The 23,403-nt window shown below is 46.3% G+C and overlaps 2 protein-coding genes across 8 annotated transcripts; both read right to left on the bottom strand.

Annotated features, from left to right (window-relative positions):
• Positions 1 to 106: 106 nt before the first annotated feature.
• On the bottom strand, positions 107 to 10,797 carry syvn1 (synovial apoptosis inhibitor 1, synoviolin). Of its 3 annotated transcripts, none has more exons than XM_076103483.1 (16): positions 10,618 to 10,797; positions 9,327 to 9,485; positions 9,143 to 9,235; positions 8,839 to 8,991; positions 8,665 to 8,713; positions 8,068 to 8,171; positions 4,606 to 4,732; positions 4,310 to 4,409; positions 4,027 to 4,092; positions 3,104 to 3,220; positions 2,694 to 2,851; positions 2,342 to 2,476; positions 2,029 to 2,163; positions 1,483 to 1,666; positions 1,246 to 1,376; positions 107 to 1,162 (listed from the first exon to the last, which is right to left on the bottom strand). In XM_076103483.1, the coding sequence occupies exons 2-16, from the start codon at positions 9,456 to 9,458 to the stop codon at positions 927 to 929; spliced, it is 1,920 nt and encodes a 639-aa protein (XP_075959598.1). In that variant the 5' UTR covers positions 9,459 to 9,485; positions 10,618 to 10,797; the 3' UTR covers positions 107 to 926. The 3 variants fall into 3 exon arrangements, with proteins under 3 accessions (XP_075959598.1, XP_075959600.1, XP_075959599.1); XM_076103485.1 differs by having other exon boundaries at positions 107 to 1,147; XM_076103484.1 differs by having other exon boundaries at positions 9,327 to 9,480.
• Positions 10,798 to 11,948: 1,151 nt separating this feature from the next.
• Positions 11,949 to 21,666, bottom strand: smad5 (SMAD family member 5). 5 transcript variants are annotated; one of them, XM_076103489.1, is made up of 7 exons: positions 21,410 to 21,666; positions 17,330 to 18,251; positions 15,768 to 16,064; positions 14,679 to 14,786; positions 13,486 to 13,707; positions 13,114 to 13,370; positions 11,949 to 13,015 (listed from the first exon to the last, which is right to left on the bottom strand). In XM_076103489.1, the coding sequence occupies exons 2-7, from the start codon at positions 17,730 to 17,732 to the stop codon at positions 12,872 to 12,874; spliced, it is 1,431 nt and encodes a 476-aa protein (XP_075959604.1). In that variant the 5' UTR covers positions 17,733 to 18,251; positions 21,410 to 21,666; the 3' UTR covers positions 11,949 to 12,871. The 5 variants fall into 5 exon arrangements, with proteins under 5 accessions (XP_075959604.1, XP_075959601.1, XP_075959603.1 ...); XM_076103486.1 differs by lacking the exon at positions 21,410 to 21,666 and adding an exon at positions 20,887 to 21,378; XM_076103488.1 differs by lacking the exon at positions 21,410 to 21,666 and adding an exon at positions 20,959 to 21,378.
• Positions 21,667 to 23,403: the final 1,737 nt, after the last annotated feature.

Raw genomic sequence — 23,403 nt, 5'->3', positions numbered from 1 at the left:
TGATAATCTGGATGAGATTTGGGTTTAGCCTTCTTGGCAAGAAAACATGACAATTCTTTCCAAAATATTTTTAGAAAATATGTCTAAAGATGAATACATATGCACATGAGTGATGATGAGTTTTAATATCACAGCCCAATCTCTCATTCAAAGGCAACATTAAAAGCTCTGACACCTGAAGAGAAGTGTTCTATGGAATCAGTCTGTGAACATACACACCAGGTTACATGTTGTGCCACTGCCATTTCAGTCAAACAGTTTATTCTGCATTATGTACAGATCATCCTATTAAAACTCTTTATACAGTATGTACACATTCAAATCAATCGGTAGGATACAGCGACTGCAGTGGCGACAGAAGAGTGATGAAGGTTAAAGAAAAAAAGAGCCAAAGCAGCTGATCAACTTCCCTCCATTTGAATTCTCTGGATGAGACACCGATCCAGGTGCTGTGTAACATGTTGACCTCCTTTTATGCCGAAAAGGAAACTGAATTAACCTGAAATCAAAAGTGTGGGCAAAGACCTCACCGACAGTAAAACTACCAAACACATCCAAACATCGTCTCCATTACACCGACCAGATAAATGGGTTTGAAATTCCTCCTCCACCTGATTAAACCTACAAACACCTGCAGTACTCTTATTGCAGGAGTCATTCTGAAGGGGAGGGGGGGGGGGGGGAGATAAAAAAAAAAATAACAGGAGTCGTGCTATTGCTTTCTGACACAGAAGCGGTCCAGGTGAGCGGTACCGATCATCGCATCTCCCGGTAGCCGGAGTCCTACTCGACGACGGTCGGGAACCTGAGCCTGTGGGAGGCGAGAGCCACGAGGAAGAGAGGCGATGAAGAACCAAAGTCAACCATCTATCAGCTCAGAGTTCCTGCCGGTCCAGAGCAACGTGTCCCGAGTCAGAGCACCAGCATCAGTTGTCAGGAGGGGGTGAGGACGGCGGCGACGACGAGGTCTCCAGCTTACGGAGGCGGCGGCGCCTCAGCTCGGCGGCGTTGGGCTCTCCGTCCTCGTCCACCCCCCCGGCGGCGCCCGCCACTCCGTCGTCCAGCTCTTCTTTTGGCTCCGTGTCCGAGGCGGTGGAGGCAGAGTCAGCTGGCTGAGGGGAGGCTGCGGCTCCGTCCAGCTGCTCAGCTGGAAACGGAAAAACTAATTTAAATCAAAATTACAAGTTTTTGTTTTTATGAATTGAAACAGCGTTTGTAGTTGATGTGAACTGTGAGTTTACTCACTGCTGGAAGTGCTGGTAGAGTCCTTCTCCTGGCTGGGGCTGTCCGCGCTGCCGTCAGCTGCAGGAGGGGAAGCGGTGGCATCGTTCGTCCCGCCGGCTGCTGCTCTGGTGCCGCCCTCGGCCCTCGGTGGACTGTGGAGAACACAGCAGCAGAGGGTCAATGACGCGTTACTGTGAAAAGCATTAATAAGGCTGGCTGCGTTTAATGATTCGGTTCAACTAGAGGAGGCTCAGTTACGCGAGCGTGGTGACGGTGCTGAGGTAGTGGTGGATGTTGAGCATGGCGGCGTCCAGCAGGGTGTGGATGTTCTGGAGACACTGGAGCCGAGCCTCGAGGCCCCGCCGACCCTCCGCCTCCAGGTCCCTCAGCTCCTCCTCGGACAGCCGGGACAGAGAGGGGGGAGGGGGAGGCATGGACGACACTGGAGGAGAGGAGGAGGGGCATTAACACAAATATTTAAGTTCAGTATTAAAAAAAATCCCATCAGGTGATGTGACCTCAAGGGTTAAAGTGTTGCACATGCAGTGGGACTTTCACACAGAGTGACCCGACAGAACGTTGCTATGGTAATGCTAAACACTTCCTTAAACAGAGGTGCGAAACAAAGAAGTGAGACAACGTTATCACCTCCATCACTCACCCACAGGCATTTCAAAATGTCTAACTATTTCTATTCTTTGAGAAACGCACTTCCCCGTCTCTCTCGGCATCCATTGACAATAAGTGTCAAGTCACCAAGCGTACATCTGTTGTAGTCTGCAAGTACAGAGAGTCGGTGCTTACCGAAGGGAGGAGGGGGAGGCATGAGCCATGGCGCAGTGGGGAAGGGAGGAGGCGGGAAGGAGAAGGGGAAGCCCGGGATTGCTGATCCTGGAGCTGCAGCGGCGTCTGCAGTCGACGAGGCGGCCTGGCTGGAGCCTGGTGGAACAAACACACAGCATTTTGGCGAGATGTCATGTAATCCCAGAGAGAAAAAATAATAATAATAAATTACAACAATACACATTAGCAAACTTCAGCAAAGCTTCAGACACTTTGGGATGGGATTTTCTTGTCCCCTCTTTGTGCTGTGGTAAACTGTGAGCGTCGTCCTTACCGGCGGCCTGTGTGGCCTCCGTGCTGCTCTGTGGCGCATCGCTGGCACCCGGAGCTGCAGCGGGAGGCACCGCAGGGAAGGGACCCCAGAAGGGGAAGACGCCGGGGGGGAAGCCAGGTAACATGCCTTGGGCCACTGGAGAGGAAACGGAACACAAGAGTCCAAAATATGCATTTACCAGAGGACGCTTAAAAATATGATTAGTGTGCTCTGCAAAGTGGTCAGCGTAATCCGACTCGTTGGACCAGGATTGTCTAATTTGTCTACAGAATTCCTTAAAATGTAGCTTAAAAAAAGATCCACAGAACAGGCTGTTCTCTGTGTTCATGAGCGCTGTTTTATTGACTCTCACCGTTGGCGGGCGGGGCCGCGGGGGCGTTTGCGGGGGCCGCGGGTGCAGGGGGCGGAGCCTGGGCCGGGGCCGGAGTCTGATTGTTGTTGGACGCGCGGAGGACGTCCATGCGACAGGTCGGGCAGGTCTGCTGCCTCTGGAACCAGGAGCGTAGGCAGCTGTGGGGAGGAAAGGAGGCCAGCGACATTATTCAAAGTACCACAACAACAAACGGCAACGTTTAAACACAAAGGGCTCGCAGAGGCTTCTGTGTAAAGTCATGTTTAGTTCGCTTCACTGACTGGTTTACTGTTTAAGTACGGGAACTGCGTGCGCCATCGGTTACTGTAGATGCTGACCACGTCCCGACGTCTACGTCGTTTTGGTTTTGTTTGCGGTCCAGCATCTTTCCTGCTGACCACAGGACTTACCTGGAGTGGAAAATGTGATTACAAGGCAGTTTCTTGGCTCCCGTCACCATTTCCTCTCGACAGATGATGCAGACGTTGTCAGAGGCCAGCAGATCTTCAGGAGTAGCATCGGGGTATCTGAACGCAGGCAAAGATAGGAAGAGCAGAAAACGTATAAGCTAAAGTTTTATTCACACTTATACTATATATCTAAATGTACTGTCGGGTTTGTTAAAAGTTAACTAAGAGCTGGTCAGAGTTGCTGTGTAACAGTGTGCATGGTCTCCTGCAAACCTTTTAAAGATATTGCTCTCATTTGCATGTGGGCTGTAGTCCATGCCATCAAACGATAATTAAAACCCAACTTGTATAAAATAATAAGAAAGACGCAGTGGGAAATAAGGATTTTTACTATTACGTCAGTGCAACCAGGAAAGTCTCAACATAATTGTGATGATTGTTGATTTTAGAAAGAAAATGAGGCGAAGAAATCACAAACACATCTCCACCTCTGGTGAATAAAGCTCGTCTGTCTCTAGGAAGCTTATGAAGGCAAAATTCCCGCACTAAGTTCTTGTTATCGTTCAGACAGGAGCAATAAAAAAGCATCCTGACTGCAAACATTACAAACTATCATGGGATGTGCACAGCCCAGGACAGGAGGGCTCTGCAGCGGGTGATTAAAACCGCTCAGAACATCATTGGTACCCGTTTATCGGTGACAAGAGGTGCCTGCGCAGAGCTGATAGGATATTAAAAAGTCAAGACCCACTCCAGCCACAGCCTGTTCCCCAAGAGATCAGCTTCTTTCTGTATTCATCCCTCACTCTCCACATATAACCTTTTGTTTTCTACGTTTTTGTTCGGTAGCAAAACGGGCCTTCAAACTGCGTTTCCTTGCACCGCCCTGCTGTACAGTGACAACAAATAACCGTGTAACTCACAGTGTGTTCATGTTGCGGATGGCTCTCCGAGACATTATAGCATCTGTTACGGCTTTCTTGAACTGCCTGAGAGGAGAAGGAGGAAAACAGCAGCAAACTCAGAACATCTCAAATAAGAGTTCAAAATTGATAAAAAATCCATAGACATTTGTGCTAAACTTACAGTTTGGAATTAAATATGAAATATCATCATTAAGATTATACATCACAGCAGTGGAATTAACAACAACATACTCAATATACCCTCTGACCCCCACAAACACAGGGGCACACAGCTGCTCACCTCATAGCCAGATACATGGGCCGGATGGCAAACAGGGGGAAGGTGTGGACCTTTATCATGATGGTCATGAAGGCGATGTACAGAATCACTTTGATGAAACCTGGGATAAAAACATCAGCCAATGTTCGAGTATGTCCGCCATCGTCACACACACACACACACACACACACACACACACACACACACACACACACACACACACACACACACACACACACACACACACACACACACACACACACACACACACAAAGATATTCCAGCGTCACATTGTTGAACCACAGCTGGAGACGTACCTGTGAAGAGCTCGGTGTAGAGCATGTAGACGGCCTTGTTGTCCCAGGGATTCTCACTCTGCAGGTCGACGGTGTGTAGAAGGTACTTGATGAAGGTCGTCAGCACCATGGTCATCAGGATGGCATACTGAGGGGCACACACAGAGGAGGTGAGCCAAAGTGTCCTTTGTTGTGTGTATATTATATGTATAATATTATATGTGTGATCTGTCACAACCGTGTGGGGACACAAGAACATAGCAGGAGAAGGGTTAAAGTAAGAGGTTGTTTTTATCTCCAACATGTCTTAACGGTTTATTTCCCAATCCCTTATTATTGATGGGTTAGGATGGGGCTATATGGAGAGAATCCATTGATATTTTTGATGAAATACCTCGATATAGAGTAAAAGTACTCACTATGCAGCCAAATGGGCTCCTTTAGTTGTTAAGATGTTGATATATTATAATATTAAATTCTTATTATTGATGCAGTAACATGTATGATGCATTTTAATGTGGTAGCTGACTGCAGTAGAGCTGGCTCCCTTCATTTTTTTATACCAGTGGTTGCTCGGTGGTCACGTAGACATTGGGCCACTCCCAGGTGCCGTGACCCCGCTAACCTCATTTATCCTACTCTCTCAGCTCATGTTGAGCAAGTGGTACCGGGGGGGGCTCTGGAATTGCCAGTCGGCAGTGCCGAAAGCTGAGTTTATCTCGGGCTACGCTTCCTTGCTCTCTCTCAGCTTTCTTGCTCTAACTGAGACCTGGATCACGCCAGAAAATACCACCACACCTGCAGCTCTGTCAGAAGTGTACTCTTTCTCTCACACTCCCAGAGCTGCGAGGCAGGGTGGTGGTACTGGCTTGCTAATTTCCCCAAAATGGAAATACACTCTTGTCTCGGTTCCTCAGTTCTCCCCGTCCTCTTTCGAATTTCATGCGGTTACTGTCACTTATCCAGTCAAGCTCACCATTGCTGTTGTGTATCGCCCACCAGGCCCTCTTGGTGAGTTCTTGGAAGATCTCGACACATTAGTCTCACACTTCCATGATGATGGCTCCGCACTCATCCTGCTCGGAGACTTTAACATCCAGACTGATAAATTAGAACCGCTTCTTTCCTTCCTCTCCTCTTTTGACCTTTACCCCGCCTCTTCTCCTCCTACCCACAAGGCCGGCAACCAGCTGGATCTTATCTTCACTAGACACTGTTCTACTGCTAACCTCGCCGTCACTCCCCTCCAGCTCTCTGACCACAATTTCATGTCTTACTCCCTCTCCCTCTCCTCTCCCCCCGTACTTCCACCACCTACCCACATGGTTTCTACCCGTAGTCATCTCCGCTCCCTCTCCCCGGCTGATCTTTCATCTTCTGTTACCTCTGCTCTCCCTGACCCTGAATCCTTCTCTCTCCTATGCCCTGATACTGCTACTGATCTTCTCCTCTCCACCCTTTCCTCTTCTTTGGACAACCTCTGTCCCTTCACCTCCAGGCCTGCACGGCCAACCCCACCTGCCCCATGGCTGTCGGACTTCAGGATGCTTTCCCACGGCTTTCAAGACTGCTAGAGTCACCCCCCCTTCTGAAGAAACCATCACTTGACCCCTCTGATGTCAAGAAATTCAGACCGATGTCTCTTCTACCCTTTCTTTCCAAAACACTTGAACGTGCTGTCTTTACTCAACTATCCTCCTATCTCCACCAAAACAACCTCTTGGACCCTCACCAGTCCGGGTTCAAAGTGGGTCACTCGACTGAGACAGCCCTCCTTGCGGTGACGGAGTCGCTTCACGCAGCGAGATCTAACTCTCTCTCCTCTGTCCTGATTCTCCTGGACCTGTCTGCGGCGTTTGACACTGTTAACCACCAGATCCTCCTATCCACCCTCGAGGGGATGGGCGTTTCAGGCTCTGCACTCTCCCTGTTTGCATCCTACCTGACAGGTCGATCCTACCAGGTGTCATGGAGGGGCTCTGTGTCGGAACCACGCATGCTGACTACGGGGGTTCCACAAGGCTCAGTCCTGGGCCCCCTTCTCTTCTCGCTCTACACAACATCTCTGGGTTCTGTTATTCGCTCGCATGACTTCTCTTACCATTGTTATGCCGATGACACCCAGCTGGTCTTGTCATTTCCCCCCGGGGACACTCAAGTGGAGGCACGCATCGCTGCGTGCTTGGCTGACATCTCGAAGTGGATGACGACACACCACCTCAAGCTCAACCTGGACAAAACCGAGCTACTGTTCCTCCCGGGGAAGGGTTGCCTGCACCGAGACCTGTCCATCACCATTGATGATACCGTGGTGACGCCAACTCGGACTGCGAGAAACCTGGGTGTGACCCTGGACGACCAACTGTCGTTCTCAGCAAACATTGCATCGGTTACACGCTCCTGCAGATTCCTGCTCTACAACATCAGGAGGATTCGCCCCTTCCTCACTGATGAGACGGCGCAGGTGCTAATCCAGGCTCTTGTCATCTCCCGCCTGGACTACTGCAACTCACTACTTGCCGGAGCCCCGGCGTCAGCCATCAGACCTCTGGAGCTTGTCCAGAAAGCTGCAGCTCGCCTGGTGTTCAATCGCCCCAAGTTCTCCCACACAACTTGCCTTCTCCGTTCTCTACACTGGCTACCTGTAAGAGCCCGCATCCAGTTTAAGACTCTGGTGCTAGCCTACAGGGCAGTGAAAGGAACAGCTCCTTCCTATCTCCAGGCCATGGTCAAGCCCTACACCCCGGCCCGACCATTTCGCTCTGCTACCTCGGGGCGACTGGTTGCCCCGTCGCTCAGAGGTCCCTGCAGCCGATCGACCCGGTCGCGGCTGTTTTCTGTCCTGGCCCCACAGTGGTGGAATGAACTCCCCACTGACGTCAGGACGGCAGAGTCGCTGCCCATCTTTCGGCGCGGGCTGAAAACTCACCTCTTCAAGAAGGCCTACCCTTCCGCTTAGCATCTATTGTATTCATACTAGCTTATTGCACTTATTGTTTTTATATTAGTTTGTGGCACTTATTGCATTCGTTTGTTTCTGCACTGTACGTTGGCTCTGGTTTATGCTCTTAGATGCTTGTTTGAGGAAAGGACATGCACTTATTACTTCTGGTGACTAGTTGTTCTCTCGAAAACCGATGTTGAATACACTTATTGTAAGTCGCTTTGGATAAAAGCGTCTGCTAAATGACTGTAATGTAATGTAAATGGTTGGTTCAATTTACTGCGTAACAACGCATTGTATTTCATTTACTCATCATGAATAAATGTAGTGAAGTAAAAAGTACAATATTTCCCTCAGAAACGTAGTAGAGTAGGAAGTAGCAACAGAATTGTGCTTACGTACGGTACTCGAGTAAATATACCGAGTTGTTTCCATCACTGACTAACACCATGCTGTAGCATAGAAGCTTTTTAGCACCAGTGCTGCCAGTCTGGAGTCGTGAAGCCTTTCACAGCTGGAAAACTGAAAGAATGACAAACCTCAAATCCGAAAACAAGCTGCACTGAGGCTCCTCGGGTGATGATGCTGTGACAGGCGTGGTTGACAAACAGGAAGTCCAGGATAGCCAGCAGTCCCATGAGAGCTACAGGAAATAAAGAAGACCGACTAACACTCCTGTGAGGGGTCGAGGTACATACACGCAGAAGCTCCACAGAAACGTAGAAAACAACACCTTGGTTTAGGCCCAGAATGAACAAGTGTGTTCAGTATTTGAAAACGTTTCTGATGGACAGGTTTTATAAAATGTTAATAGCCAACGGGCCTTATTCTGGAAATCAAACTGGATATATGTCCTCAAGTCAAACACAGTTGGCTGCTAAAATACATCTGTTATTGTTTGGATTGTGTTATTATGGTCTGTTAATGTCATTCCGGTGGTCTGTTGTGGGGCTCCGGTAAACTGTGGTGCAGCTGGCCTCGTGTGCAAACAGCACTGATTTGCATACAGTTTCACTGAGCCAAGACTTGTTTCATGTGTAGAGTCGATACGACAGAAAGAGACAGAGAAAAAGAGAAGGCCAACACAGAAGGGGAGGGCAGAATGATTTCTGACGTGGCTGATAACTTGTACTTACACAACACTCTGAAGTGAAAGATCCAAGATATGTTTGGACTCCGTTCCATCTGCAAGACAAAAGATAAACATTATTTCCTTTCTACCTTTAAACAATGTGCTATACACGATTACAGCAGATTGAGGAAACTGCGTAAGATAAGGACGTTTTTTTTCTCTCTCTCTCATCACTCACAAAGTCCACCCGGTCCTCAGCCAGCCAGTGGAAGCACTTGAGGAAGAGCAGGAGTGTGAAGAGGGCCACAAAGCGAGGGGAGAAGTCGTCCCTGAACACAGTGAAGGCCAGGCACGTCTCGGTCACAGCGTACCAGGAGCGCTCGATGAGATGCTGAGGGCCCAGAGGACAGAACGCGTGAATGCACGCAAACACAAAAGGGGACGATATCGATGCAACGGAGACCATGCATTGCATATTAAACTGAATGTGTGTTATGATGAGTCAAGGGAGTGATAAATATTTTTTTAAACAACCACTCTACCTCCATTTCTGCAGCCCGTAGCTGTCCAAAAAAGACCTTCCTCATGAACTTTCCCAGCAGGAACACCAACACGAAGGCCTGAATGTACAACACCTGAAAAAGCGGGATTTGTCACACTGTCGTTGATATTTGAACGATGGGTAACATTTCAATACAACTCACACAAAAAACCCCGCCCCCTTACCGCCATGCTGGGGCTGCTCTTGGTGAGGTAGACCACGGTCGGGTAGAACTGGTGTTTGAGGAGGTAGGCGTGTGCCACCACGGCCCCAGTCAGAGCCAGACTGGTGGCAGTCACCAAGAACGCTCGCACCATCTCGGACTCAGCTACAGATGTACTGCGCTGGGGGAAACCGGGGGGGGAAGAGAAGAGGAAGGCTGTTGCAAGTGAAAGCTGATTGTTGTAGCGGAGCGGCATGCAAATAAAAATGATTTCCAAAAACTACAATGATTGGCTCCAGAGAAAGCAATGCAGTGATGTGTTTGATACTGATTGGGGGGGGGGAAAGAAGAGACTCTCGACCATATTTGCACTGTTTGTGTGCACAGTGTAAGGATTTCATTAGCCAAATTGTTCTCGTGTTAACTGCACAAAAGAAGGCCTTTAGGGCTGTTTGAGAGAGGAGAAAATAGAGAGCCGTCAACCTGCCAGGGGAACTAAAGTGTTGAGTTTGAGAACCCAAGTGTCAATCTTTACTACAAATACTCTTTTAAATTCAGCGATATGATCAGCACATTTTAATGAGCTTTGACTAAAAAAATATTTATTTATTCTCTTACCACTTTTCTGTAAATAGAGTTTACTGATGAATGAAAGGCTACAATCAATACAGCATTACATGACAATAAATCTCAGAGTCGGAGTATTAGGTGAATATTGTTCGTGTTATTTTGTTAGGCCAGACAACAGAACACAATGGATCATATGTCAATGCACGTACAATGTTCTAAATGAAACTGTTGCTTGCTCTGCTTCGTTTCCTCCTGCATGGATGCTAAGCAGTGCACTTCTTAGCATTGTGTACACTCCCACTAATCGCAGGTACTGAATCGAATCACTCCCTTCTGAGCTGCATTTCTCACATTGAATGCAACGTAGTAAACTAGCTTATCTCTTATTTCCTGCTTTTATTAAAGTAGCTTACCAACAACGTGTACTTTCCGAGAGAAGCGGCAGCTCTCTTAGCCAACTTAGCTCGCTGACATTAAAGCTAACGTGGTAAGAATGAAGTCTCAAAAACACGAACAAACTTGTGATAGCGTACCAAGAAAGCGAGAAACGTACTTAAGCTAACAAGCTAGCTACATACTTCTCAGAACGCTGACTATATATTTGTTTGTATTAGTGACGATACTTTACTCCAGAGACTACCTAGCTACATGTCAAAGGCAGGTAACTAATTAGGTTAGTTAGCTAGTGTTAGCTATTTTAGCTAGCTAGCAGGTAACAGCTGTCAGTGCTCTGCGGGACTCACCGACTCGATGTCTGCGGAAGACTTGCTCCTTCGTTAACTTGACGGATGACTCCTGGCCTACTAAAATCTATATATTCTCCGCGGCTACTCCATTTCGACCGTTTCAAGGTAGCCTCTTTACAACATGTATTATCCTCGCCCCTATCCGTCTGGCTACGTGTTTATCTTTGGCTTGCTCCTTTGGAGCCACATCACATCCGGCTGCTACGGTAATTTGACGCAAGAGCATTTTCAAGCATCACCGAAACACTCCCCGTCTTCTGTCAGTTACTCGGTGTAAAGAGCAGATAGAAAGAGAAATGATCGTACCCAGTTGAGTAATCAATGCTTTTATTTGGGAGCGCGTTTTAAGTTGTATTTGTAAAAGTAAATGTTAGGTGGCCTCCGACCCACCGTTAAGGAGATTTACGGTAAATACCAACGTGGACCAATCGGAAGTAGTCAGGCTGGTCCTGCGTTCCATGGTTAGATTACACATCACCGTACTGTGGGGGGGGGGGGGGGGGGGGATTGTGCACAGGTAGACAATACAAGTAGAAATATTAAGATATTATGAAATATGCAATCAATAAATATAAGCGCAAATTAAGTGGCAACCCTCTTATTCTAAAAATGCTGTTGAGTTTCAGAAATGGAAGTTTTGAAGTAAGTAGATCTGTCTCCGATGCTCACTACTCACATTTCTAATCTCTGCTAGTTTAAGGTTTGGTGTGTTCACTTGAATGCATTTTCTATTGGGATAAGGATTCCTCCTTAAGAGAAGTAAAAATCAATGACAACATTCACCCCCTGCTATATGAAACAAAGCATGGGCATCTATTGGTAATTAACCCAAAGCTGATGTAAAGATTACTCAAAAGGACAAAATCAACTCTATTTTGCTTTTCATGGTTGAGGTTTCCATTTCAGCCAATAAATTTTTTTTTTTTAAATGAAACTGGTGTAATGTAATTGGATATCATAAAGGACTATCATTCTGAGCCACGGTAGATTTATTAATACTCTGAAAGCTTTACAGCAAACAGAAATTAGCTGTAGGCTTCATTCAGTCACTAATTAAATTCGCTGTCGTCCTTGTTTGCTCTGGTGCTTTTTATGGTTTTTCCATGGCGACAATAAGACATTTTAAACTATTCAAACAAGCATAACCATAGGTAGAACAATATTCAATGGAGTAAACTCAGTGGCAAAGTGTTGTAAATCTATCATCAGTACAAATAAAACATTTACACACTGTTCACGCATGTTAAGACCTATTTCCTGTATTCATCTTGCCAAATGTATTACTAAAATGTAGAAGAACAGACAAACAGAAAGAAAATAAACAGTCATTGTTACCAAATAACCTGTTTATTTCATCGCGCTAATGAAGTCAATTATCTATCCACATAATGCCTTGGTACCCACGTCAAAATTTAATATGCCTGCACAAAATCCACGAGTGCACAATATTGTTAATACAGTGAGTATGGAGAATACAGTCACTCTTACTCGCACTCGAGAGTACAAACAAGAATCGATAGCGATGACGTCCACTGTGTGATTATATCATAGACGACTACTTCTGCTGCAATAGATGAAACATTCACAATGTTGTTAGCTTATGGCATGTTAAACGTGTTCAGTGATTCATCTCCCATATCAAAAACGGTCAGGTCGGCATACATCACCATGTGAAAAAGGCAGTAGCTCAGTGTTCATTTTTAGCAGTGGAGACCATTTAAAAGAAAGCGTCTGTTATATCTGAGCCTGACGGTAAACATACGCATCGGAAATATCAGATGTTGAGACAACGATGTGAGAAAAAGTGTAAAATTCAAATTAGTCTGTCGGACATAAGGCGGAGTAGTGAGACTGTTCTGCTACATTAAAAAACTACACATACAGAGAAATAAAAACAATAAAAACTTGATGCAAAAAATAAAAAATGAAACATTTGACGAGTCAAATGAGACAGCGGAGCCCTAAATTCTTGCGGGCGTCGTAGCATTGTCGAGCAGCAGTGTGTCCGTGCCGTCACCGCTCTTCTTTCTCCGGGCATCCGCATGCAACGCTTCTCTGTTCCAACAACTCATTCGGGCTGTTGCTGAGTTCAATATCCCTTCCCAAAGTTAAGTGTAAACAGTTCAGCCATTAAGACCACCTTAAATTATCAATCGCTGAGGGGGGTGGGCGAAGAAAAGTAAAAAAAAAAAAAAAAAAAAAAGTAAAAAATATAGTAGAAGGGATCTCCCAAGCTCCCACGAGTCCATCATTAGGACACAGAGGAGATCGGGTTGAGGGGCGAACCCATCTGTGTGAGCACCTTGTCCAGCCACTGGAGGGGCCCGTGCAGGTGCACCTCGATCCAGCAGGGGGTGCTGGTGACGTCCTGTCGGTGGTACTCGGCTCCCCAGCCCTGTGAGGAGGCAGAACCAATTTAACCACGACACAGATTAGGATGATGTCTGCCTCTTGTTAAAAGAAAAGGACGAGACGTGCGTGGCGAGGCCTTACCTTGACGAAGCTCATCCTGATGGTGCACATCTTGGTGAGCTCGTACACGGCCTCAAAGCCGTGGTTGACCGACTGGGCCAGAAGCTGAGCGAACTCCTGGTTGTTGAAAATCTTGAGGCTGCATCCGCTGGGGATCTTGCACACAGTGGTCGGGTGGAAGCCGTGGTGGTAGTTGCAGTTGCGGCTCTGGACGAAAATGCTGGTGTCACTGAGGCACTCTGCGTACACCTCCCCTCCCACGTAGTACAGGTGCACTCCTGGGGAACAGAGACGGACAACCGACGGTCAGGACATTTGGGGGGGGGGGGGGGGGGGGGGGGGGGAACCGTAGCCGCGCGAGAACAATAAACGGTCGCGTCTGTTGAGTCGTACCTTTGCCGATGTGCCTGCGCGTGTTCTCGATGGTGGAGTTGCGGTTGACGTTGGACAGCAGCCCGAGGCAGAAGCGGTTCTTGTTGTTGGAAGGGTCGGTGAATCCGTCCACCAGCACGCTGGTCGACGAGGCGTGGTAAGCCTCGCCCACGCGGTTGTTCAGTTCATAGTAGACAATGGAGCACCAGTGGCTCGGCTCCTCGTACTCCACCGGCTGCACATCTGAAAAAAGCACAACAGGTTAAATCTTATTTTTCTTCTTCTTAAAAACAGGCGAGTCATAAACGTAGCCGATGACATCATGAGACACACACACACTAATCTTCTAGAAGGCACAAGAAGTTGATTAAGATGTCAAACAAAAGTGATCATAAAAATCATCATCATAGAGTTTACTGGGATATTAAGTCATATAAAGCCTCGTTAAAACCGTTGGGCCAGGATTCATTAAGTGTAGTTAACAAGAGGGAAGGAGCTCGTTATCACTCAGAGTGGAAAGAATTGCATCGAGTATAAAGATAATTATATCCCTAAACGATAGTGTACAAGATTTGCAATTTGTATTTTTTTCCACTTTGACTTCTGTAGTTCATCATTTAGTTCTCTCCTCAAATACAAACTAATATAGAAACATTCAAAGAAAGGAATGATACATTATATAATTCAGTGTAGGTCGGTGTGAGCTGTCTGACATCTTAACTGGTTTGTAAATTCTAATGTAAAAAAAAAAAAAAAGAGTAAATATACAATCAATATTTCATCACTAAAAATTAGAGGTCTCTGATTGGGGGCAAATAAAGTGATGAGGAAATTCTTTGACACGAAAAATTACCAAATGTTCATCAAGACAGCACATGTGGTATTAAAACGTAACTCCCTCATTCATTTCAATGAGCCCACTGCAGTGGTGCAGTGGTGCAGTGTGAATGCCGGTGCAGGGGAAAGGGCAGAAAAACACGCTTTACTTTTGCAGCGGGAAATGCCCGGCTTTCAGCTGCAGACGCAAATATGTCGAAACAGAGAGGAGCATTTTCACATCAATTAAGCAGAAAAGCAAAATCCTGCCTCAAGTATACTGTGAACTGCTGTGCAGCGTCTTGGACTTCCAAAAGCTGTCAAACTGTACTTCCTGGTTGGCTCCTCTGTATGTTTATTGGTGAAGTGCAGCCGATACTAACGTGTGTTCTCCTCACCTCCTCTGGCCACGTTGGGAGCCACCAGGCTGCTGCTGGTTTCCATGGACAGGTTCTCCTGGCCCAGCTGCTCGTCGGGGGGCATGTAGGCCGGGGGTGGGGTGTCAGCTGAGACATTAAGAGAGCAGTTAGAGAGGATGAGACCAGTTGTTGCTGCCGGCAAATAGACTTGCACACATCTCCCGAGACTCGGGACAATCATCCCTGGATCTGAAATGGTGTCACATTTCACAGATCCCTCACTTGCTAAGCCACATGCTAACCCATTCCCGACAGAGATGCAATTTGAGCTTTCTGAGCCCACGGAAAAATAAACAAAAACCCCCACAGAAAATGTTTATGATTATGATGCTCAAATAACCACCAGGGCCTTTCAGCACAAATAAAAATCCTAAATTGCCATTAAAAACTCTCTCTGCCCGACTGCCTGCAGCCACCGGATGCGTCAGCAGATCTGGACCGGAGCAGGACAGAGCACTTGTCACCAGACACACTCACACACACACACACACACAGACAGAAACATATGTATGATCGGAATAATCCAAAAAGGTATTTCTCCGATATATCAGGACTATTGAACATGGCAGAGGGGAATGTCTCGGTTAAGTGGTACGTCTTGATGCATCTGTTTTGTCTCCAGTCAGTGACAGTGAGACAGAACGGCCGCCTGCTCCACTGAGTTAGAGCCTTGACAGCAGACAGCAGCCCTGGCTCTGGTGGACACTGCTTAGCTGGCATTTCCTTTGTTCTCATTGAGGGGTGTAGCTTGATTCGGATGAATATAATAACGACCTGGTTGGAGTCTTGTTAAAAGCATTTCCATGGCATAGAGATGAAGTGCATCGTGCTTAGGTTTAAACTATTGGTCGTTCTCATACTGAGGGGGGGGGGCTTTGTAAATGATATGCATATTAACATGGATCTACCTGGATCTCCGATTGAAGTCTATTCTCAAAAATGCTTTACAATACACAACTTAAAACAATTTAAAACACCAGGGCTGGTCGTTGGCTACTCGACAGCAAAGCTCCAGACCAACACAGTAGTGTGGCCCCTTGCTCCGGTACATGAGTGTGTTGGGCGTACCTGGGAGCTGGAATGGACTGGAGGGCCCCGAGCTGGCGGGAGAGTTGGGATAAGTACCGCTGCTGGCTGGAGAAGAGGGATACGGAGAGTTGGGAGAGATGGGGAAAGAACCGCCTCCCCCTCCGACTCCCCCCCCTCCGCTGCTGCCGCCCCCGCTGTGCGGCTGCTGGAAGGACTCTGGAAAGGTGGCGTTCAGGGGCATGTGCGGCTCGTTGTGGGTGAGGTTGCGGAACTGTACCAGCAAGCTGTGCTGTGGGTTGAACTCGCTGTGGCGCGGTACCAGGACAGGAGGGAGCACTGGGGGGTGGGACGGAGAAGGAAGGGGAGGAAAAGGAGTTGAAAATTAGCACACACACACACACACACACAGACAGGGCAATCAAGGTATTGTATTATTTAGAAAATGAGTAGATCATTTTATGACAGCAGTAAGGTTTTATTGAACTTTAATGCGTTTCCTTGTTAATAATGTATCCTTTCCATTACTTATAGGGAAATGCAGCCAATGTTGGCGAGAAAAGCCTTCGTAAGCTGTCGGAAAGCAGCCGTGGTGCTTCTACTATCTATTATTTTATTGTTTCACCATTTGACCTAGACAATGTCAGAAAACAACAAAAAAGGCCCCTCAGAATTCCCTAAAAAGGCTTTCATTGAAATTTTGAAGCCATTTATACACAGCCGATATCAGTAGCTGTTCTTCGTTTTGTTAAACAAAAACACACCAAACCTGTCTTGAAACAGTTTAATCAACAATTCGGCATTCCTCAAAAGCCGCTTTAGGCCTTGGCTAAGATATAACCACAGAGGTCATCCACATTTATTTTCATTTTTCAACTTCGTCAAGAGGATATAGGGCCTTGATTATCATCTCCTAAGTGACTTAAAGCATCATGTCTCCAAGGCTGTCCCTCTAAAGTACCCAGTAAGCCTCGCTTTAAAATGATCCGACGTGCGGTCTCTCCTGACCGACATGTGATCCATCTCCTTGAACTTGTCAATGCAGAGCTGGCTATCCCAAACCAGCCCAGTGTCAGAGAGGCTGTCCCCTCGGGGTCGTCTCAGTGTATACGATGTGTGTGTGTGTGTGTGTGTGTGAGAGAGAGAGAGTGAGAGTGAGAGTGAGAGTGAGAGAGAGAGAGAGAGTGAGAGTGAGAGTGAGAGAGAGAGAGAGAACGTGCTGGGAGTTTATTCTGAGTGGTTCATGCATTTAGTGCGCCACTCTTTGGTGCCACACCCCATCTGGAGTGCCTAGAAGCATATAATCTAATAAGACTCCAAAAGAGCGAGCGATATTGATTTTCTGTGAAATGGATGGAGGGGGTGAGACGGGCCCGTGTGATGACAGCCTCCTGACCTCTGTGGATTTGTTTACCAGCACTACAGTTTACTCAGAGCTCCACGCTGCTCTTATCGCTCTCCTTTTTTACAATACAAATGAACACATCTGGTCATGACTGGGCCTTATGGAACACACACTTTTGAATGGGCCATTAAAATAACATATCTAGAGGTTGATCATTTAAATATTTGTTTCAATAGGACAAAAAAGTGCGAGTACCTACCAGGACTCTCTACTCGCTTGTAGTGATACGGGTTGATGCAGACCTCCTTCTGCTTGGAGCCAAACGGGTACTCGCACACCTCCAGGGGCTTGAGCTCGTGGTGGGACTGGAGGTCCGGCCAGCGCCACACTCTGCAGTAGATGACGTGAGGCAGACCTTTCCTGTGGGAGACCTGTAGCCGTCCGTCCAGTGATCGTGGAATGGTTACGCACTTGCTGGTCTGCCCGGGGCAGCTCAGAGCCTTCTCCAGGTCCTCCATGGCGCCCTTCTTCTTCTTCAGCTTCTTCACGAGCGCGTCCACCGCCTTCTCGGCCCATTTCTCCTCCTCGTCTCCCTGCTTCCAGCCGAGCAGGCGTTTCACCGCTGGGCTCGTGAAGGAGAAGAGACTGGACATGGTGGTCATGCTGGATGCTGTGGTGTAGGTGAAAGGGAGGACCTCTGTAGTGGCTGCTCACTCCAGGGGGAATGGGGCGGGGGGGATGGGGGAGAGTAGAAGTCCCCTGCTGACGATCTCCGATCAGCGTTAGTAGTCTAAAGCGATGTTGGAACGTGTGGTCAACCAGAAAACACTTGAGTGTGGAAGTATGAGATGAGGGCTGGGGTAGGGGAGAGGAGAGGAGGCTTTAGCCTTGTCTGACCAAGGACAGGAAGCAGGGGAGGGAGGGGAGTCAGCAAGCAGGACGCAGCTGCTGCTGCTCAGGAAGGGCCCTGCAGCAAGCGGTCCAGAGCTGGGTCACCAACACTGATGGAGGGAGGGAGGGGGGGGGGGGGGGGGTGTGCAGGCTGCAGGACCAGAGATCAGGACCTCTGTCGAAGTGACACGCAGCAGCAGGTCTCACCGGTGCAAGATGACGGCTGCTCAACAACAACTCCCAGCTCCTCTCCAACCGGTGCACAGTCAGAGTTCTACTCCACCAGCCTCCTGCAAGACAGAGAGCAGAGCAGATACACGTCAGCAACACACGCTCGCTTCTCTGGCATTACGTATAATCGATAAACAAGCAAACGTTGCTAACATTTGTAAATAACAATTTAAAAGATATGAATGAAATGCGAGTCTCAGCACAGCGTGTGACAAACAGGATGATCAAATAAACCCGTCGGACACATTTCAATTACTATCAATACTTTCAAACATACATTTAGTTAAACTGCAACACATTTAGTTTAATTTGTTTGTGAATTAAAAAAAACAAACATTGGCTCTCAAGAGGCTTGGGATGATAAGGGTTAATTAATAAACTGTTTCCTGTGACTATTGTCCATCACAACCCAAATCCATATTTTTGGTCAGCTAATTTAGTGCATAGTGTTAGAGTTAGTAAGATTATGATTCAAGCGTGGGCTGAAAAACAACATTTTCATCAGAAAGAGTGAGGATGCCAGCAGAGAACGTGAGCGGCAAAAATCTAAGTCTAGCTGTATTAATTAATGCAGCTGTTTTTCACAATGCTGTTGTGGAGAAAAGGGCACCAGACAGGAAAATAAAATTACTTACTTAAATAAAATGGAAACTCAAATTAGTGACAAATAAATAAATGAATAAAGCTCCTTTTAGTCAATATACTTTGATATCATTTCTCATTGTACAACCATGAGTCACAAAGAAGCAACACTGAATCACCACCTCTAAAATCAATGCATTATTGCTTCAGGGCATCCAATGATTCCCTCAACAAACTACTGTTTCCACCCACTAATGCAGAGATACGGACCGTCTCAAACACGATGCACAACTAACGACATGCTGTGATATCCGACACTTCTGCCCATATTATCACGCAGCCCCGGCGAGCAGACAGTCAAACACATGTAGCCTGCAGCAGCTGTTTGGGGGCTTGTGAGACCGGCCTCAGTCGGAGAGGATGTGACCACAAAGAGCTGCTTCCTCCCTCATCCCATCTCTGCCCCGATCCCTCCCTTCCAGCACACAGCTGTCCGACAGCACTGCGCCCACTTCCACTACTCATTGTTCTGCATGCACATGAAAGCGGAGAGAAACCTCCTAAAGTGGAACATGTAGGCATACAGAAAAATGACCAGCATGCAACTTTTTTTTTTCTGACATTCACCAGACTGTGTTCCAGCAGCTGTTTCCACAGAGCCTGATCAGTCAGAGATCTGGATGCAGCGTCGTTTAGACCGGATCAGCAGTGATTCACCAGCTCATTGTCAGAGAGCGAGCAAAGCCAAATGATAGATTTCAACACAAGGACGTGCCCGGTCATCCTGAAACGAGCAGAAACGTATGTTTGATGAACACGTCGTAGACAGAACATGCCTGGATGAACAGCTGTTAACAGCCGATCTGCATCTGAATGAATTAACCGTTGAGATAAAAGCTGATCATCTCTAAAAACTGATCACAGTTCACACGGATGGCTCGTTGTGTTTTCACCATCAAAAAGGCTGAAAATCAAAATCAATCTCAACAGAACATACTTTCACAAAGCCACATGTAAAAAAAGGGGGTTGTGGGAAGAGAACTTAAGTCCCTGATTTACTGATCAGCGCCTAAATTAACTGTAATTAAAGATTGTTTGTGGTCTGTCTTACAAAAATCAGTGGATCCCCAAGTATATACATGTGTGATCAAAATGTACAACAAATAGTATGATTAACATCTTTTTCTATGCACTATGTTTGATGAATCATTTTAAAAGTTCAAGGCACAGAATACGTTCAACTGAAGATAATATGGTATATATGCCACGGGGTATAATTGATACTGAGAATCAATACACATCTAAAGCCAAAACCACTGGATACACATTGGAAAAGAAGCCAACTGGAAGAGGTAAACATATATCGGGCCTGCATAGCGTTAGTTTATCATAGCCTAGTCTGAAGTAAACGAAGACGCAAGGCCGCTATTCTAATCTCTTAACAAAGTCTACAAAAGAATACTCAACAACAGTACTCTGATTTACTGTGTGCGACCTGCCTGACAAGTAGCGTTATAAAGTACAGCGTACAGACGATATGAAGAACGGTCCGGTGAGTAGTAACGTTGCGCACCCCCACCCAGAGAAAGATACAGACCGATATAACGTTAATGGTACACGAGTCCTCAGACAGCAGTAACAGAGCTTTAAGAGCCGCTCTACGTTGATTTAACTGAGCAGTCATAACATACGAGACATTATTTCAGCGGCATTAGCCCTGGTATGTAGCAAGCTAATGTAACGTCAAGTAACCTCGAGAATGTGCTAACTAGCTTAGCAAACGTGAACATAACACAACTTGTTTAGCTCTCTTTAAACTTAGTCAAACACATAACAACTATCACACATTAGTTTAAGAGTCTAACGTTTCAGGGCGTTGTTTCGTCTTTAAAACGTGACTTTATGAGCCATCGTATTCTACCTCTTAACGGTTAGCAACGTTACTTCACCCTTCCTCCTCTTCCTCCATTCCAGAAACTTTTTGAACTTCTCACCACTGCGGCTAAGCTATGCTAGCCGTTAGCCCAGCGTACTGATGTACGTTACGTTAGCTCACCGGAGTTCACGTCCACTCTTTTAATGAAACTATTAAATGCTCGCCGGATCACATACCTCTTAGTAATGCACACAGGCTATGGCCAGTGAGTTTTGCTGTTGCTCTTAGGCTGTAGTTCCTACTCTTACAGATTTTCTCCCGTTTTCCACCGTTTCTTTCCTCCGCCTCTCCGTGCCATGTCCTCCAGATCCTGGACACAAGTAGACTGGGGAGGCGCAGTGCATATCACTCCGCCTCCCTGAGAAACTAGTACTCGCTTTGGCGTTACAGCTGAGGACAATTCGGTTTCTTATTGCCTAAAAAGTACTACGACGACATACCGCACAACTCAATTATATTTTATACAAAAGCAGTACATTCAATTTCTAACCTTTCCAAACATCAATTCGCTTTCCTCGCGCAGAGATAAGGGAATATTCCGACTGAACAAACTTTTTAACACCTTTGACAGTTATGTAGATTATTACGGTCATTGGCGCCAAACACAACATCAGCAGCTGCACCTGAAGCAAATCATGCATCAGTGCTGGTCTTTATAAACGTGTGTGATGTCTCCGTGTGTGAAGTTGTACTTCTTACGGTGGTCGTGCTGCGGCTCTGGAACGTCTCACAAGTTGCTGGCTCCACTCAGTCTGGAGCACTGCGGTTTGTTGTGTTGTATGGTCGTCCTTTGTAGTCACTTGTTCTGCGCTTCAACACTCCCCCGCGTTATCAACCTATTTCACTTTAATCACGCATACTAATAATTACTATTCCACACGCGCATTTCCGCAGACGGGCCGCTACTCTCTTATCCCTGGCAGCAGAGTGTTGGGAGTGCGGACTCTCCATTCAGTCGTCAAAGTCTAAATGAATTGCGGTGTCCGTGTTCAACCGCTAGTGGGCGACGTACACTCAGCTCTGGGCTGTTAAAGGTACACCATCAGACATCCCAATTCTACTGGGACAGTTACAATAATATAACTTTATTCTAATGATTCTGTGTCTGAAGTGGTTGAACCTCTCACCTCATGCATGCACAGATGTTAACATTCGTGATTAACAGGCTGAACCAGACTTCCATTCAATTAAATCCATTTTTAGCGAGGTAATATGCTTCCTGCATTGACACTCATAGTTGACAGTGAAAATGTGAACATTTCTGTTGATTTATATGTTTTTTTCCTCATAAATTCTCACACTAGATCAAAAATGATTCTTGTACAAGAGTTGTGTTCTCACATTCTTTACATGCTTTTCCAAACCTGCGTTTTTAATACAAAAGAGGGCTGCACAAATGAATGGTGGGTTTGTCTGATGACTTCAGACCGTGTCATAACTTATATCAGTTCTTACAGGAACAACTACACGAGATGACACGCACCAGTTTATTTTGAAAGCTGGAGTCACTGCAATCAAGCAGTGTTATATACCACAGAGACACGGTCTCAGAATATTGTTTCAATGGGATGAATCCTTAAGGCGAGGTAGGCAACCTGGGCCGGGGGCCCCCACAACGCAAAGGGCCCCACACAGCTATGGATTTATTACGATGTTTGGATATGAAAAACATTGAATTATTCTTACGGTTCTAACTCGTTGTACCATGAAATAACTTACAACAGGGCTCCAAGGCACTTAAAAATAAGCAACTCAGCAGTATGGCCAGCTACCAAGAACACTGTTTCATTACTATCCCCAATACAGTAGCCTCTGACAGTTGTGTTCAAATATGAGGAGAAGAATTGATGAGATGCTATTTTTATGACAACACATCAGAAGAGTTGTACTCTAGTACAGCAGTCGTATGTACTCACGTGTCCAAGAGTTTGTCATACAAAAAAAACCTTGTTTCAATTAATCATGTATTTTATTCATTTATGTGCAAAAATTAACTACTGTCTCAAACGCAAAATGTGCAAAGACAACTTGTATTTACAGAGAAGCTGCAAACGGAGCACAACTCATCAGGTTAAGCTGTTCGGTCTCCATCGACGCACAGTTGAAAAGAAAAGGGTTCGTGTTCCACATGTGCGCAGTCGAGTCTGGTTTCGTGACAAACCCCCTCCTGGTGTCCACCATCAAGAGACTCACGAGGGATTACAATAGACGCATTTGTTTTTTTGAGTAACGGTTTGTGGAGCTGTCGAGCATCTTGCTGCAATGTAATTAAACAAATGTTAATAAGTATTAGTATTGAGTAATTGAACACCTTGAGTTATCACATTCCTAATTCGTTCACATGTTGCGACCCTGATGAGGAAGTAAACACTTTGTTTATATATATTATATAAGACGTATTTGCATCATCATACACATTCAGTATTGATTACATCCAGCTTTGTTATTTGTTGCTGCTAAGCCATTCGTCAGAGTGGCGTTCGGTGTACTACACATCCCAGAGATCACCTGGTTTGAGTGACAGGTGATCAGGTAGGTTTGGTTTGCAGTGTCTGTGGGTGACGGGAGACACGGTTTAAATGAATATAAAAGTATTACGATTAGAGTTTGAGTATTTTTTTAGGTGTCATCTTTTTCTTTGACTGTTCTGTGGTGTCTACGTCCTCTTCTTACTTAAACTGAAATATGAAATC

Source organism: Anarhichas minor, unplaced genomic scaffold (genome assembly GCF_050575085.1).
Source record: "Anarhichas minor isolate MPS153535 unplaced genomic scaffold, ASM5057508v1 ptg000028l, whole genome shotgun sequence".
Lineage (NCBI taxonomy): Eukaryota > Metazoa > Chordata > Actinopteri > Perciformes > Anarhichadidae > Anarhichas > Anarhichas minor.
The sequence above is the reverse complement of the archived record's forward strand: the minus strand, read 5'-3'. Positions and strand labels throughout refer to the sequence as shown.